Source organism: Heterodontus francisci, chromosome 33, assembly GCF_036365525.1.
Source record: "Heterodontus francisci isolate sHetFra1 chromosome 33, sHetFra1.hap1, whole genome shotgun sequence".
In the NCBI taxonomy this organism is placed as follows: Eukaryota; Metazoa; Chordata; class Chondrichthyes; order Heterodontiformes; family Heterodontidae; genus Heterodontus; species Heterodontus francisci.
The window spans coordinates 47,810,324-47,826,044 of NC_090403.1; the positions used below are offsets into that span (position 1 = coordinate 47,810,324).

At 39.6% G+C, this 15,721-nt stretch overlaps 1 protein-coding gene across 1 annotated transcript in view; it reads left to right on the forward strand.

The window, feature by feature from the left end:
• med24 (mediator complex subunit 24) overlaps nucleotides 1-15,721 on the forward strand; it is a 66,163-nt gene that overhangs the window by 15,732 nt on the left and 34,710 nt on the right. The window contains exons 8-15 of the mRNA XM_068013500.1: nucleotides 3,800-3,947; nucleotides 5,015-5,128; nucleotides 6,522-6,569; nucleotides 9,035-9,117; nucleotides 11,558-11,644; nucleotides 12,494-12,605; nucleotides 14,499-14,641; nucleotides 15,393-15,430. Of these exons, the coding sequence (XP_067869601.1) occupies nucleotides 3,800-3,947; nucleotides 5,015-5,128; nucleotides 6,522-6,569; nucleotides 9,035-9,117; nucleotides 11,558-11,644; nucleotides 12,494-12,605; nucleotides 14,499-14,641; nucleotides 15,393-15,430 (773 nt within the window). The remainder of the gene's footprint in view (nucleotides 1-3,799; nucleotides 3,948-5,014; nucleotides 5,129-6,521; nucleotides 6,570-9,034; nucleotides 9,118-11,557; nucleotides 11,645-12,493; nucleotides 12,606-14,498; nucleotides 14,642-15,392; nucleotides 15,431-15,721) is intronic.

A 15,721-nucleotide genomic window follows, 5' to 3' on the forward strand; every position in this document is an offset into this window, starting at 1 on the left:
ACATATATATAATAGACTTAATTAGGTAGAATTTCAGTGTAGCTAATATATTATACCTTTTAGAATTAAAGATTGAATAAATGGTCAGTTTTCAAGACTCACTGAAATTCCCTTTTTTAGAAGGGAGAGTTAGGAATTTCAAGGTCTTTCAAGGTTCCTGTTACAATAGAGTGTAAACAAGAAACACCCTTTAAGCTGGGAAACCATTTCAGCGTTTCTGTTGCCAGGGAGTTGGAGGATAAACACACATTGAAACATCCTGTGTGACATCAGTAAGAGGTAGCAATAAACTTAATTGATAGTGTTGGTAAAATGTAAATAGATCGACTCAAAAGGTACCATAAAAAGACAATTATAGATAAAATAATAAATGGAATAGTACTTACAGGAACAGATGTCAAATAAACACAATAATCAACATTTTGACCAGATAAATGCTCACAACTTCAAGAGTAGGGGAACTCCAGCAAAACATTAAGTGGAGATGATAGTTAATGATACTACCAAAAATGGATTTCACAAGCAGGAAAAACACACAGAAAGGTAACACCTATCTGCTAAAAGGTCAGATGATACCTTGGAAACAGTATAAACATGAGGGTTTCTGAAGCAAAAAATTGAAGTGCTGAATTCCTCATCAATACTTCTCACCCTGTGGCTTACTTGGGGAATTTAAAGTAAAAGTTTACTTGAAATTTTGATGGGTATTCTAAGATATTTTGCTGTAACATTGGCAAGGTTGAACTTTGGGATTCTTGTTTAGAAATAAGATTATGTGGTACATCCCTTCGTAATATTTGATATTGTGATATACTTATCCAATTACAAGTGTATTACATGTTCAATTTTTTTAATAAATATATAAATCATCTCACGTAGTATTTTGTATACAACTACAAGAACCCCCTCTCTGTGTCTCTTTAAGTGGAGAGATACGTATTGAAGAGTTACTCTAAGTGTTTTAGCCAATATTTATCCCTCTGCACACTTGTTGCAATCTGATAATGGGGAGATGAGTCAATGTAAGATAGCCCCTGCCAGTTGAGATAATGATGTTTAGCATATTATAATACGTTCTTCTGCAATGACTTTTCCTCCTGTCCCAAAATTCCATTTTTGGTCACCTTCCTTTCCTTATATATATGGATATAAAATACCTATATGCTGCCCCTTGGTGACATCAACAAGCATGAGTCAGTTTTCTCATGTAATCTGATGACAGCCAGTTTTTCCTCTCCAAAACCACTTGCGATTCGACTGTCACGACTGTCTGTTGTGGATGACTAAGTCTTTTCTCCAACTTAATATTGACAATGTCAAAAACATTCTGTTGAGCTCACACCATCTTTCCTGATTCCATTCCCACCTCCTTCCATGCTCATGCAGGTTAAATCCACCAGTATGTAGCCTCGGTGTCCTGTTGTGCTTCATCCACATCCTATTCATCACCAAGACCGTCTGTTTCCACCTCCGTAGTATCACCTGCCTGTACCCTTACTGTCTGTCCAGTGCTTTGGAAGCCCTCATCTATACCTTTATCACTTCTGGCCGCAACTTCCTCTAGTCTTTTCCTCACCAGGCCGTCCAAATGCCATTCTACATAAACTTGCAGTTCAGCCAAAACTCCACTGGCCATATTTTATCCTGCATTAAATACCAGTCGCCACCGCGCCCCCCCCCACCACCCCCCCCCACATCATAAGGGGTCAGAAGTGGAGATGTTTGCTGATGAATGCACAGTGCTTAGTATCTTTCGCAACTCCTCAGGTGCTGAATCAGGTGCCTGCATGCAGCAGGACCTGGACAACATTCAGGCTTGGGCTGATAAGTGGCAAGTAACATTTGTGCCACACAAGTGCCAGGCAATGACCATCTCCAACAAAAGAAAATGTAACTATCTCCCCCCCCCCCCCCGACATTCAACAGCTTTACCATCACTGAATCCCCCCACCATCAACATCCTGGCGGTTACCATTGACTAGAAACTTAACTGGACTAGCCATATAATTACTGTGCCTACAAGAGCAGGTCAGAGGCTGGGAATTCTTTCGCGAGTAGCTCACCTTCTGACTTCCCAAAGCCTGTCCACCATCCACAATGCAAAAGTCAGGAGTGTGATGGAATACTGTCCACTTGCCTGGATGAATGCAGCTCCAACAGCACCCAAGAAGCTTGACACTATCCAGGACAATGCAGCCTGTTTGACTGGCACCCCTTAAACATTCACTCCCTGCACCACCTTGTCAGTGCATCTTCAACAGCACCTCCAAACACGCAACCTGTACCAATTAGAAGAACAAGGGCAGCAGGTGCATGGGAACACCAGAACCTGCATGTTCGCCTTAAATTCACACACACCATCCTGACTTGGAACTATATCGCTGTTCTTTCGTCGTTGTTACAGACAGGAGGGAGATGGTGTGGATGATTTCCACTTTCACCTCTCAATTGACTGCAGACAGTGTTCTTAAAAAAAAAATACTATTTTAGTCCCTGAGTGTTTTAAGGGTCAAATAAATGGACAAATGACAGGTTTTCTCGTAGAATTAAAAGAAAAAATATTTATTAAACAATACCCAAAAAATATTGCAACTTCACCCACTCCCCTTTGCACCCACACAACAAGAGATAGAGATTAGAGGATAGCATGCATTTAAGTCCAATTTTTGCAAAAAGAGTTCACTTTGAAACCTCTGTCTATCGGGAGGATTTTTTTTTTTAACAGCAGTGCAAGCCTGACGTTCCTTTTCTTGGTTCACTGAAATATTGTAGGCTCCTCTGGTTAAGATTCAGTCAAAGTCGGTGGCGAAAAGTCTGTTATGATTTCTCAGGTGGGGGACTTTTCAAGGTCATCTTGCAGTGCCTCTGCCTCTGTGGTTTAAAGATGTTACAGGCAGGGTCTTCTTGGCTGGAATGGATCTTCTGCTTCCTGGCTCGCTGGCTTTCTGATCTGTTTTTCAGAGAAGTCTCTTTTTTTAGGAAAAATACCTTATCAGGTTTGTTTTCAGTCAAGTGACCTTAGATGCTCTCCCCTGTTGTGTTCATAAAGTGTCTTTGTACGTGATACACAATGGGGTTTGAATGTGGCTTAACTTGATAAAGTGGTGTTATGTCCTACCTAATATCTTGGCTTTGAATCCAGAGTCTCCCTATCTGTGAAGACCTTTGTCAGTGCAGTTCTTAGAGATAGGAGGCATTTAGCATTGCATGGGCTGTTTAGAATTTTAATGCGCCCTCCCAGGATTAGTTCAGACGTGATGATGGATATGGTCTCCAACAGTCCCTGTGTATATTTGCTGTACAGGAGAGGTCACCTGATCTCATACTCCATCTTGTCTGCAGCAAAAGTGTGTCCATTTTTTGGCGTTTAATTCATCAGTTCATTTTTACAGATCATAATTACTTCAGTTCATAACTGTTCCTCACGTGAGTGTGACACTGTCACTGGGTCAAAATCCTGAAACTCCCTTCCTAATAGCACTGTGGGTGTACCTACACCACATGGACTGCAGCAGTTCAAGAAGGTGGCTTGCCATCACTTTTCACTTTGGGGTGGGCAATAACTGCTGGCCTTGCCAGCGATGCTCCCATCCCATGAAGGAATAAAAAAAACTGATTGTTCACTTCTGGGATGCAATTTGGAATGTTTTTACAACCTTAAAGGTGCCATATATGAATGTAAACTCTACAGGGGAATGAGGAAAAGTTATTTGACTCGTGGCTTAAGCATATAAGTCACAAAGTTATATAAAGTGCCATGTTTTTGTATCCCATATTAAGCCATATAATTTACTTACAGTATTCCAGTCATAACAGCTCAGTCTGAGCAGAACACTAAGATGGAATTCCCCACCGTTCATGCTCTAATCATGTTGGAAGGGACTCTCAACCTCACATCTGACACTCAGTCACTCGTGGAACAGTTGATCATGGTGAAAAGGATGCAGGTAACTGGAATCCAGTGGAATTTTAAAATTGCTCTCGTGTCGAAATAATGGTTATCATTGCTGACTTATTGTCATGTTGTGAAACAAATTTCCAAAATTGTTCAGATTGACATGGAGTCAAACATATAATGATTTGCAAATAAAGTTTTATGGCATTCACTGCTAGCTGCTAAAAAATTATACTATAGGTATAGCAGCATTACCAAGGGCAATTAGCAATGTTGCAATATTTTCCCTTCATCCCCATGTGCCTTTTTTAAATAAAAAGTCTGCAAGCTAAGGATGTGGGTTCCTGGAAAACAAATGGTTTGATTGATCATTTTGATTTTGATATCCATGGTGTTTGGGGGGGAAAAAAGAAGACTCTTTGGCCAATGATTTAAACAAATTGTGTACAGATTTTGGGATCAAGGCTCTATCCAGCGTAATCTCCTGAGAAGCTTGCTCAATAAAGGGCAAAACAGTCAAGAAGATATAACACTGAAATAACTCGTGGAGTCTGAGGGTAATAGGATCGCAGCAATATGAATTCAAATATGAATGCAACCATTCAACAGTGAGTTAGGTAGCTTGTTATTATTCTGCCGATTATGATTTCCTGGAGCTGTTATTCTGTTATGGAAGATTGGGGTGAATGTGTAAGCCCGTGCTACATTTGTAAAGTTAGCTTCTTTATTCCATGACTCTATAATTCTGCCACTCAGGAGTCAGTCATAGCTATCTATATACGGTTGGCTGGCGGCACAGATACATGCTCCTACAATCCAAATTCAACAAGTGCCATTGTAACAGCGACACATGATCCCAGCAGGACTGGAATCATAGTCCTTCATAGCTTGTTTGGTTATCTTTGCTTGTTCATATCCGTGCTGTTATATTGATGCATATGTGTATTAGGATTGAGCCAGATGCGGATGTCATTGCAATATCACCTGTGTTGAGCCACTTGATGTTGGAGAATCAGACTGTGGTTCCAATACAGTAATTTTGATCAGAAGGAGTTTTATTCTAAACATACAATACATAATGCTCTTGGAAGCATTAACTGTAGCTTTTCTCTTTCTTAGCGAATCCCCTCACCTCTCTTTTTACTGGAGATTTGGAAGGCCTGTTTTGTTGGTCTTATTGAATCGCCAGAAGGAACCGAGGAGTTAAAGTGGACTGCATTCACATTCCTCAAGGTAAAGATATCACCTTTCATTTCATGACTCAGTTAATTTTTGAATTTTTTCTTGAAAAAAGACCATGACACATTTTAACGACACTATCTGGTTCTCTTCCTGTTGGAATTCCTGGTCCCTCAAATAAACTATGTGGCACTGTGTTGCAGAGGAACAGGATGTGTACAAGCTATAGCGTGTTAGTCCACAATAGCTGTAGGTGTAATCTTGTTAAGCAGTTCAGCTTGGGCGTTTTGAAGTACAGTAAATGTACTTGATTATTCATATCCTGTTCAAAAATTGATGTTTTGGTGTCTTTATTGGTTTAAAAAAAATCTGAACAGGCTGTAGCCTGCTTATAGTGCAAGACATCAGAGTACACTGTCTGATGTCTGGAAAATACATTTGTGCTTTTACAAGCTGCAGCCGATATTACTTCCTTGAATATGCAGATTTACTATATTATGTCGCTATAGATAGAGTTGAGATATTTGAGTAGATCTGTTGTGTTTCCCATTTGAATTATTTTTATTCAGATGAAAAAATTAGGATGTATGTTGTATACTTAGTCCTTGGTTAATGTTCCACCAGCAAAATATTTAAGGATTTGGAGATAGTCCAGGATGATGGAGTTGATGTAGATGATCAGCCATGATCTTACTGAATGCTGGAGCAGGTTCAAAGGGCTGTTTTGACCTAGCCCTGCTCCTATTATTTTTTTTGCTGTGTTAGTCTAAGCTTTAGGTCACTTATTGGCACTCTAAATGTAAACGTATACTTTTTTTTTAAGAATCGGGCTGTTTACTGCAGGCCAGTGACTAGGCTGGAGAGGAAATGCATTCAGTAATTTTCTAATGAGTTGAACTGCTTGCTCTTTTAGTGGGATGAGTTACCTCCTGTCTGCCTAGCGAGTCTCCGAACCTCCATATACTGGCTTACCTCCTTGGGAGAGTGGAGAAAGGCAGGGACTCTTTGGTTCGACATTCATAGCAAAGGGACACTGGAGCCATGTTGAACTGAAGAGACATACTTGGTAGTCTGTTAATTCAGCCAGGATATACTGAAACACTATTGATGAAGGCCCTTTGGTTCATTTCATCCCATCTTTCCAGAATGCCATCATGTCTAGCATCTCACTCTTAAATGCTTCCACTGTCTGGCTTTAACCACCCCCCCACCTTTCCAAACACTCCGCTCCCCCACCATGTTTATCAGACAAACTTATCTTGTCGTAAGAATAGTGAAGAAATCAAGTCAACTTATGATTTCGTCAAGCTCTATTCAAGACCATGGAAGTGATTTCAGTCATGTTTTTGATTGGAAGACAGTATTTGTCTGGAATTCCAAAGATTTCCTATGGATTTGTTTGAAAGGAGTGATGGTATCATACTGACCTCGTGTCTAATCTTTGCAGATTCCACAAGCATTACTAAAGCTTAAGAAATATCCTCTTGGAGATAAAGTAAGTTGCTTTTTGTTTTGGGTTTTTGTTTTGTCTACCTGTATCTCCATAGTAATTTAGCTAATAGCAATAACCAGTTGAGTTTAACTTTTAGATTGAGAAACATGGATGAAGGGCCTAGGGCTATAGTGTAGGATACTACCAAGCTTGAAAAAGAGTAGAAATACAAAATATGTCAAAAAACAATGGTTGAATGAGCTTATACTTGGGTTATGAATACCAGTAGATTATAGGAAGAACTGAAGGAGGTAAAGAATTCCACAGTTTTGATATAGTGGAAGAGAATGAGTAGGCGACAATATGATGAGTCTTGATTTGAACAGCAAGTGGAAGAAGACTGCAGAATGGCATATTTTGAATTTAGTACTAACCAGAGGAAAGTTGAGAGGGAGAGAGAATGGTGATGAGAGAAAGATCACTTGTGTGGGTTAAACTTGCATTCCCTCTGTTGCGGCACTGTAGGGTATATTTTCTGATTACTGAAGTGCCCCTGTGATAGTTTAACGCTATTTGTACACAAGTGTTAGCCCATTTAAAATTAACAGCTTAATGCTGACCTGCAAATAACATTTAGAAGAATTCAGTATGAGTGTGTTAAGCATGTGACCACGACCTTTGTCAGTTGGCGAATAGACCCACGTGTATCTACCTAATCGGTCTGAGTATGTGTGGCCTATTTGTAATCGAAAAGATTAATGTCCACAGTAGGTCCCCCCTCTCCCTTTGGCTATGAAAGATTGGACCTGGTTAAGTGAACAAAAGGGTGAAACAATGGTTTGAATTTCGCCACAATTCTGGGAAATGACACAAAGCAGCAAATGCATTGGTCCTGTGGCACTGTTTACAGTGGCTTGTGGGTATAACCGCTAGAGGAATCTGAAAACCTGTGTTACAGAAAGCAATCGTGAACGATGCGTTTTAAAAAAATGTTTTTGTAAACAGCAAAAGATCTGAAAGGGTAGTCAACATAGTCTCGCCCACATTTCTAATAAGTGATCCTCAAATTCTGCGGCCAACATAGGGGAACTTTATCAGGCCTTGGTGCATCTTCTACACAAGGATTTCTTAACTTTGGAAATGATCCAGCTGGAAGATTCAATGAAATTTAAGGCTTGCATTTAATTCCTAATTATTTGTACCACACCCACAGTCTGATTGGATTTACTTTGTTACTCTGAGCTGATGGTCTCATGTTACTGAGCTGTAAATATCAGCAGAATATTTAGTATTGATTCACCCAAGCTTGGTGTATCACTAGCAAGCCTGGCAATAACTGGTTAATATGAGGCGGAATACAAGAAACCAATTCAGGGTCATGAGAGGATGCAGAACATCGCTTCTGCTGCATTCGTATGTTAGGTCAAGCACTTTAATGCACTTGTGGATGATGTATTTTAAAAAACATTTTTTGGAAATTAAATACAAATAAAACAAAAAGGACATCACTAAATTATTTGAAAGGCTACTTGAATATATTCAGAGGCATTGCAGAGTGAAACAAATAGAATAAAAAGGAGACAGAAAGATAAGCTTCCCAGTTTTCGGGTAAGGGATGGAGAGAAGTGAAACGAGGAAGAGAAAAATCTAAAGGGATAATCAACCTAGTCTAGTTCACATTTCTAATAAATGATTCTCAAATTCTAAGGACAACATCGAGGAACTTTATGCTATGAAAGCAAAATACTGCAAATGCTGGAAATCTAAAACAAAAGCAAAATGCTGGAAATATTCAGCAGGTCTGGCATCATCTGTGGAGACAAAAACAGAGTTAACGTTTCAGATCAATGTCCTTTCATGGGAACTTTGATAGCGTAGGAATCATAGAAAGTTTACGGCACAGAAAGAGGCCACTTGGCCCATTGTGTCAGTGTCAGCCGAACAACAATCCACCCAGTCTAATCCCACCTCCCAGCATTTGGTCCGTAGCCCTGCAGATTACAGCACCTGAGGTGCATATCCTATGTCCATATATGTCCTGACAAATCCAAAAAATCCATGCACTTATCCGACTGCACAATTTCCTAACCAAGTATCATTCTTAAAAAGAAAAACAATGAGGATGCTAGTTTCTGATTGAAAATAAATGGTTTGCTCTACCCATAGCTTTATATAGTTCTCGTGTAACTTAACAGAGTTACTTTTCACATGTCCCACCACTTTGCTCTTTCATTAGTGACGATGTTAAATCGAATTCACTATGGGTTCCTTGCTGGCAGATAAAAAGTGCTGTTAAGATGGTGTTTACTTAGTTCAGATTGCTGGTGGGGTGGGGGGTGGGGCGGCATCTGTGGTTGGTTCCTTCATTAACTGAAGCCTGTTCTCTCGTTCAGGTGTCAGAAATATAGACACCCCCCCCCCCCCCCCCCCCTCCAAAAAAATGTACTCTGCACTAACCAAGGGTGTACCTTGGTGTTTATTTAAGTCTCTTGGTGCCTTGATGATTTTTGTGCTTATTTTTGGCGTAGGACTTCACTGAAGATGTAAACACTGCTTTTGAGTTTTTGCTCAAACTTACTCCACTTCTGGACAAAGCAGATCAACGTTGCAAGTGAGTGCTGCGTCACATTTTTGAGGTGCAGGGCGGGACTTTGGGTGTTTTGGAGATCTATAGTGGTGTTACTCGCTTTGGTCCCTTATTATGTGTTGGGTGTGTTAGTACATTGGGTGGTGGTTGCATCTCTATTCTTTCTAAAGTTTTTTCTCTGAAGTTAAACTCTTGTCTATTGAAAGGCACTTTACGCTCCACCCTAAAACAGGTTAATGTACTAATTAATATTATGACCTGAATTTACTCATAACAATGCTGTATCCTTCTGTCATGCTAGATCAGTGGGTAGAGTGCAGTTTTCAGTTAGGAGAGGATTTATACAAAGAAACTGGTAATTTGAACTGCTAATGTTGATCAATTGCACTGGGTGAGTAGGTGGGGTAGGTCGATAGTGACACATTAACAGGAGCGTGTCTTAAATTTCCTGACACATGAGGCAGCTTATGGTAAACAGAATGTACACAATTAATCCTATCGAAAGGTTTGTTTGTAGCACGCCCACAGACCAGGAGGAGAGGGGCCAACAAGTCCTCTGTCTGATTTTTGATGCAGATATGCAATTTGGGCAACCCTGCAATCACACGGCTTGAATGAGCAGTCTAAGTAATTGCAGGCGCTTAACCACTTGGCCTCGTTGACATCTCTGGTCATCTGTTTGAATAGCTGCCTTCACTGTTAATGCATCCTCACTGAACTTATTCTTGTCACTGATTTACTTGATTCCCAGTACTTATCACCATCTATCATGCAATATGGTGAGTATTGCACAGAGTTGTGAATTGCATCCTTACTGTGTCCTAAAATTTAGAAAGGCAATCATAGTGCAAAAAAATTAAAATTACTGCTTTGCAGGTATTGATTGACAAGTAGGACTAAAGGTGAGGTTTTATTGCCAAAGGTACTTTACGATACCAGTGGGCAGTGCTGTTTTAGTGAGTTCAGGACTAAATGTGGAAGGCGAGCTTGCAAATCTTTCCAATGGGTTTTAATTTTAAATTAAAAGTTTTATAAAATACAAAACACAAGTGAGTTGTTATTCAAATATTCAACATTCTTAAGGGCATAAGTTGAACCCATGCAATGTAATAAAGATTGCCACAAACTCTAAAAGCTGGGGTCCTGAGCTCACAGTTAGAAGTGTGCAAAGGCAATTTACATTAAACTAAGCAGAGGGTGGTGAATCTGGAAAATAGACTGTCCCTGTAGGCAGATGGCTTAAAGAAAGTTAAGAGAGAATTGAATAGATATTTCAGAGTGTGTCAATTGAGAGGCATTGTTTTTTCTTTGGACTGGCCAGATGGACTGTGGATTCTTTTCTAGTCCTCTGCTTTCTATACTTCTGTAGTGGAATGGTGCAGTGGGTTAGCACATTGGTTACTGGGCTCTGAATTTTAATCCAGCCTAGACTGATAGAATGTGGACCTTCCCTGTCTGCTGGATGTATATGTCCTATGTAATCTAAATGGTAATTAATCCATACTATAAAGCTACACATAATGTACCAATAAAGTAGTAATGGGTCACAGGTGTAAGAAGTGGGAAAGTTTCCTTTGACATAGTAAGAGATGCTTTTCTAAGGTTGGGGCTGAACTACATTGAGGGGCAAAAGAACTAACTGTGCTCAGGCAGGCTTAGGAATGCTTCATGTATTTCATTCCCTAGCACTTACCATTGCTCGCCCTGATGTGCATAAAATTTGCAAAATAAAATTGCCATAATGTAAACCCTTTCATTATTAAAACATTCATTCATTCCTAAGTTCATTAAAATATTAATGAATGTACTTAAAGCATGGAGAAAATAAAGATGTAGGGCTGCAGCAGGGTGGAGGAAATTAAGAACTGTAGGTGCAAAACTGTACCCAACCATTCCATAGGTGTTTATGATTACAAAGGTCAGTGTTGCTTACAGTTTACATGATTAAAAAGCAAATCATTTAGCAGTGATCATGACATGCAGCACCATAGACTGGAAGCGAGAACAAATAGTAGCAATGCTAGTGGGCAAAAAAATACTTTCTCTTGAATTGAGCGACATTTGCACACACAATTTTCTGGTCTATGATGTGACCTCAGGTAAACGGAGAATAGTTGTTTGGTAGTACAAAACTTGAGTATTGCTGAAAATAGAGACATGTTGTCGAAGCTTTTTGTCTTGCACTCATCAGGACAATCTGCAAGAATATCAATGTAAGGGAAAACAACAACTTTATACTGTATGAGAAGAGAGTGCTGATCGTTTGGCAAATGAACTTTGATTGGTAACGTCATTGCCATGGAGAATGCACCAGTTTACAGTGACTGACAGTTAACTGCCAAGTTTTGTTTGAATTTTGAACCAGGCAGCTTGACTCAGGGCAATGCTTTGACCAATCAGAGATACAGTTTTATTAAACTAACTTCTACTGCATTGGATTAATGTATTCTTCTTCGCAACATAGCTGTGACTGCGTCAGTCTCCTGCTTCAGGAATGTGGAAAACTGGGGCTTCTTTCAGAGGGTAACATGAAAAACCTGGTCAACAAAAGGTAAGACTGATAACTATCTGTGATGCATTTTGAGGAAAGGTGAAGGCCAATCTTTTGCTCTCCAAGTGTCACTGCACAGCATGTATCACTTGGGGAGTTCAGTGTCTGAAAAGCACTGCTTACTTTACGACTGAAAAGTTTTACAGTTTTTGCAAATTCTGTTCTGTTATGGTGTAAGGAAAAATGATAGAAGTAGAAATAAAAATGGAAAATGCTAGAAATACTTGGCAGGTCTGGCAGCATCTGTGGAGAGAGAGAAACTTTGCTGATGAAAGGTCATCGACCTGAAATATTAACTCTGTTTTCTCTCCACAGATGCTGCCAGACCTGCTGAGTATTTCCAGCATTTTCTGTTTTTATTTCAGATTTCCAGCATCTGCAGTATTTTTCTTTTGTATAAGGATAAAAGTAGAACATGATTCTGTTGAATAATTTACATAAATTTCAATCACTAATTATGTAGTTCAAATTTGGAGAGGCAGTATCCTTTATTTTCAAACCTTTCTCTTATGGGCAGCTGGAAGAAAATTATGATCTCATATATTAAATGGCTAATTTTACAGGTACATTGTAATCTGGAATTTGTAAGAAGGGATAGAATTTGCAGCATGAAAGGAAAATTTAATCTGGGAAAGGGAGGAGAATGATCAATGACATTAGTCACCTGCTATTGTTTTAGGTTGACATTCAGAGCTGTTTCAAAGATGTGATCTTATTTTTGCCACTGGATGTTGCCGTATATGAGGCTCCACTTAAGATCAACGGACCAGATCAAATTGCTTGGGGATATTCAGACAAGTTTAAGGTTACTTCTGATATCTGAAGCTCTTTTTCTGTTTCATGTTGCAGAACAGCAGACAGGGAGTTGGCTCCAAGACTCAAATCTGCTGAAAATGCCAGTATTCAGCCCAATCCAGGCCTTATTCTGCGTGCAGAACCCACAGTCACTAATATTTTAAAGGTGAATTTTTATGTTTTGTTTTCATTAACCATTTAAATTTTTGTGCAGAATTTTGTCAGCCTTTGCTCAAAGGTAGTACTTGCACCTTTGCTTCCAAAGATCATGGGTTCAAACCCACCTCCTGAAATTTGAGTATATAATCTCGGCTGATATTTCAGTGTAGTATTGAGAGTGTTGCACAGTCAGAAGTGTCATCTTTTGGACAAGACTTTACACTGAGACACCATTTACTTTCTGGGTGTGGTGTTACTTCCAGTCCTTGAATTAAAATCCAGCCTAAATTTATGAAAGTTCCAGGAAATAAGGTTTTACCTTTCTCAAAGTAATTGCTGTTGGACATGAGTCGACCCATGCACTTTTGAATCATGATTAATTGAAATTAAGTGATCCAATATTGTGACTCAGATATTGTATCATTACTCTTTTGTTCAGTTATCAAAATGTTACTTGATGGTGTTACGACCGAGGTGGGAGCAATGCACTGTCAATTCAGTCCATTGTTCCACAGGTCATAGCATATTATTAAAGTTTTTCCATTTACTGGAAATTAGTCAAATTAAACACAGTGGCGCAGTGGTTAGCACCGCAGCCTCACAGCTCCAGCGACCCGGGTTCAATTCTGGGTACTGCCTGTGTGGAGTTTGCAAGTTCTCCCTGTGTCTGCGTGGGTTTCCTCCGGGTGCTCCGGTTTCCTCCCACATGCCAAAGACTTGCAGGTTGATAGGTTAATTGGCCATTATAAATTGCCCCTAGTATAGGTAGGTGGTAGGGACAGGTGGGGATGTGGTAGGAATATGGAATTAGTGTAGGATTAGTATAAATGGGTGGTTGATGGTCGGCACAGACTCGGTGGGCCGAAGGGCCTGTTTCAGTGCTGTATCTCTAAACTAAACTTAAAAATTACCCCCCCCCCCCCACCCCCAGAATAAAATAGACCAAACCAGGTATCTATAAACAACAACAAATTAACTATTAATAAACTAAATTTTAAACACTATTGAGATAAACCTTTGTCTGAAGACCTTATACCTTCTTATTATCCTCACCTTCATGCAAACACATACATTCAAAAACCAACGGTTAACCGGTTTAAAAATGATGTTTCTTAGGAATAAATAAGTAGCTGGGTTGTAAGTCCTGGTGATTTACGTTCCCGGTTGGTGAGGTATGCCAGAGTAGAATAGTCAGATGCCACTCAAAGTCTCCAGAAGAATTTGATGAACAGTCTTTAAAGGATAGCCATTCAAAGCACTTCGGTTGCAGCAGGCATCACACAGTTCTTTCAATAAGTAGTATAGCAAGAGGTCTGTTTGGATTTTTAAATTGGCAGTCTTTCAGTAGAAACTTCACACCAACAATGCAAATGTTCTTTTCCAGGGTTTTTTCCCCTCTTTAGGCAATACACAGCTGGTAGTTCAATGTAGATTTTCTGCTAGGAGAGAGGGATCCTTCCTTCAGTAAGCACGCTTTGCTGGTCTCTAGATTAAACTGGTTTTAGCCAGTCTTTACACACAGTTAACTGATACATTATAGCAGATGGCCCTCTCTCTCTCCTGCTGTTGCCTAGGAAACAGACTTGCTGCTGGCACACTGTGCCCAGGGATTCAAAAAGTCTCTGCCTTAAAGGTACACAGACCCCCTTAGTTTTGAAGTAGGGGAGAAAAAAAACTACACTTCCATGACAGTAGTTAAGAATTGGAATGTTATATTCCTGTTACATATGTGTGTAAGCTCTCATGTATATTAATGTCACTGTTGTAACATGGTATACCCTAACTATACCTAAGTTCCAAAGAGCTTCTGCATTATAGGCATTCGTGTTTCATGTTCAACACCATTTATGTAGATGCAATATGCTGCATTATTTAAACTACTCGCTCTGTACTCCTTCAGACCATGGATGCAGACCATTCCAAATCTCCTGAGGGACTTCTGGGAGTTCTGGGCCATATGCTTTCTGGGAAGAGCTTGGACTTGCTACTGGCAGCTGCTGCTGCTACTGGGAAATTGAAATCCTTTGCTAGGAAATTTGTCAAGTAAGTGCAATAAATTTTACAATAAAAATATTGTCATAGTTGTTGATGGTAGTAATTTCCTTTCTGATATAATTTCTACCAGATTGATCTATTCTTAGCAAGGATAACAAGCTTCTATGAATGGTTTAATTTCTCAGATGAGTACCATTGCATTTGACTAATCATAAGCAGAAACAGAAAATGCAGGAAATAAACAACAGGGTTGGTTAGTATCTGACGAAAGCTAAATATCTGAAACATTGACTCCTCTCTTCCCTTGCTGATTGACATGTTGTATATTTCCAACATTTTCTGTTTTTATTTGGGCAAGCATAGGGATGATAGCTGTGTAAGACTGGTGTGGGATAGGATACAGGCAGTAGAGTTTTCGATGTGCTGAAGATTACAGTACGTGGAGGATGGCTAGGAAACCAATAGGAAATGTCAAAGCTGGAGGTTGCCTTGACAGATGGGCTAAAGTGGTAATTAGACTGTGACCTCACAGGGACATGCAAGTTATAATATTCCGGCATGCATTACAATATAAAACAATGCAACATCTGATTTGCTATCAGCAACAGCATGAGCAATCTGCTAGTATTAAACATGTAATGCCTACTGTCTGTTTTTTTCAAAGCTGTTTCGTCTGTGGGAACCATGTGACTGTCTGTCTGATTTCTCCTGGTATTGATCATTCTGATTTGTGGTTATAAGGATAGCAACCTTGAACCTCTAATCCACATTTTCTCCAATTCTGTTGTGTTTTATTCAGATTAAATGAATTTGCCAAGCACATCAGCGGGGAGGGATGTAAGTATAATTATGATCTTCAAAGTAAATGCGCTATGGGTCTAGAATAACTTACTGAAAGAAACTTTTTTCCAGGCTTGTTTGTGCACTTCTTTTCTGAATCATATTGGGTTGAGATGTGGCTTAATGTGGCCCAACTGCCCAATCTTCCTGTGTCACCACAGAAAATAAATACTGACCATTCCATTGTGTGGGTCATCATAACTGTACACCAAGATGTCTGTCCACACACTTACTCTTCCCAGTAGGGGTGATTGGATAGCAGTCAGGAGTTGCAACCCTGGCTCCACC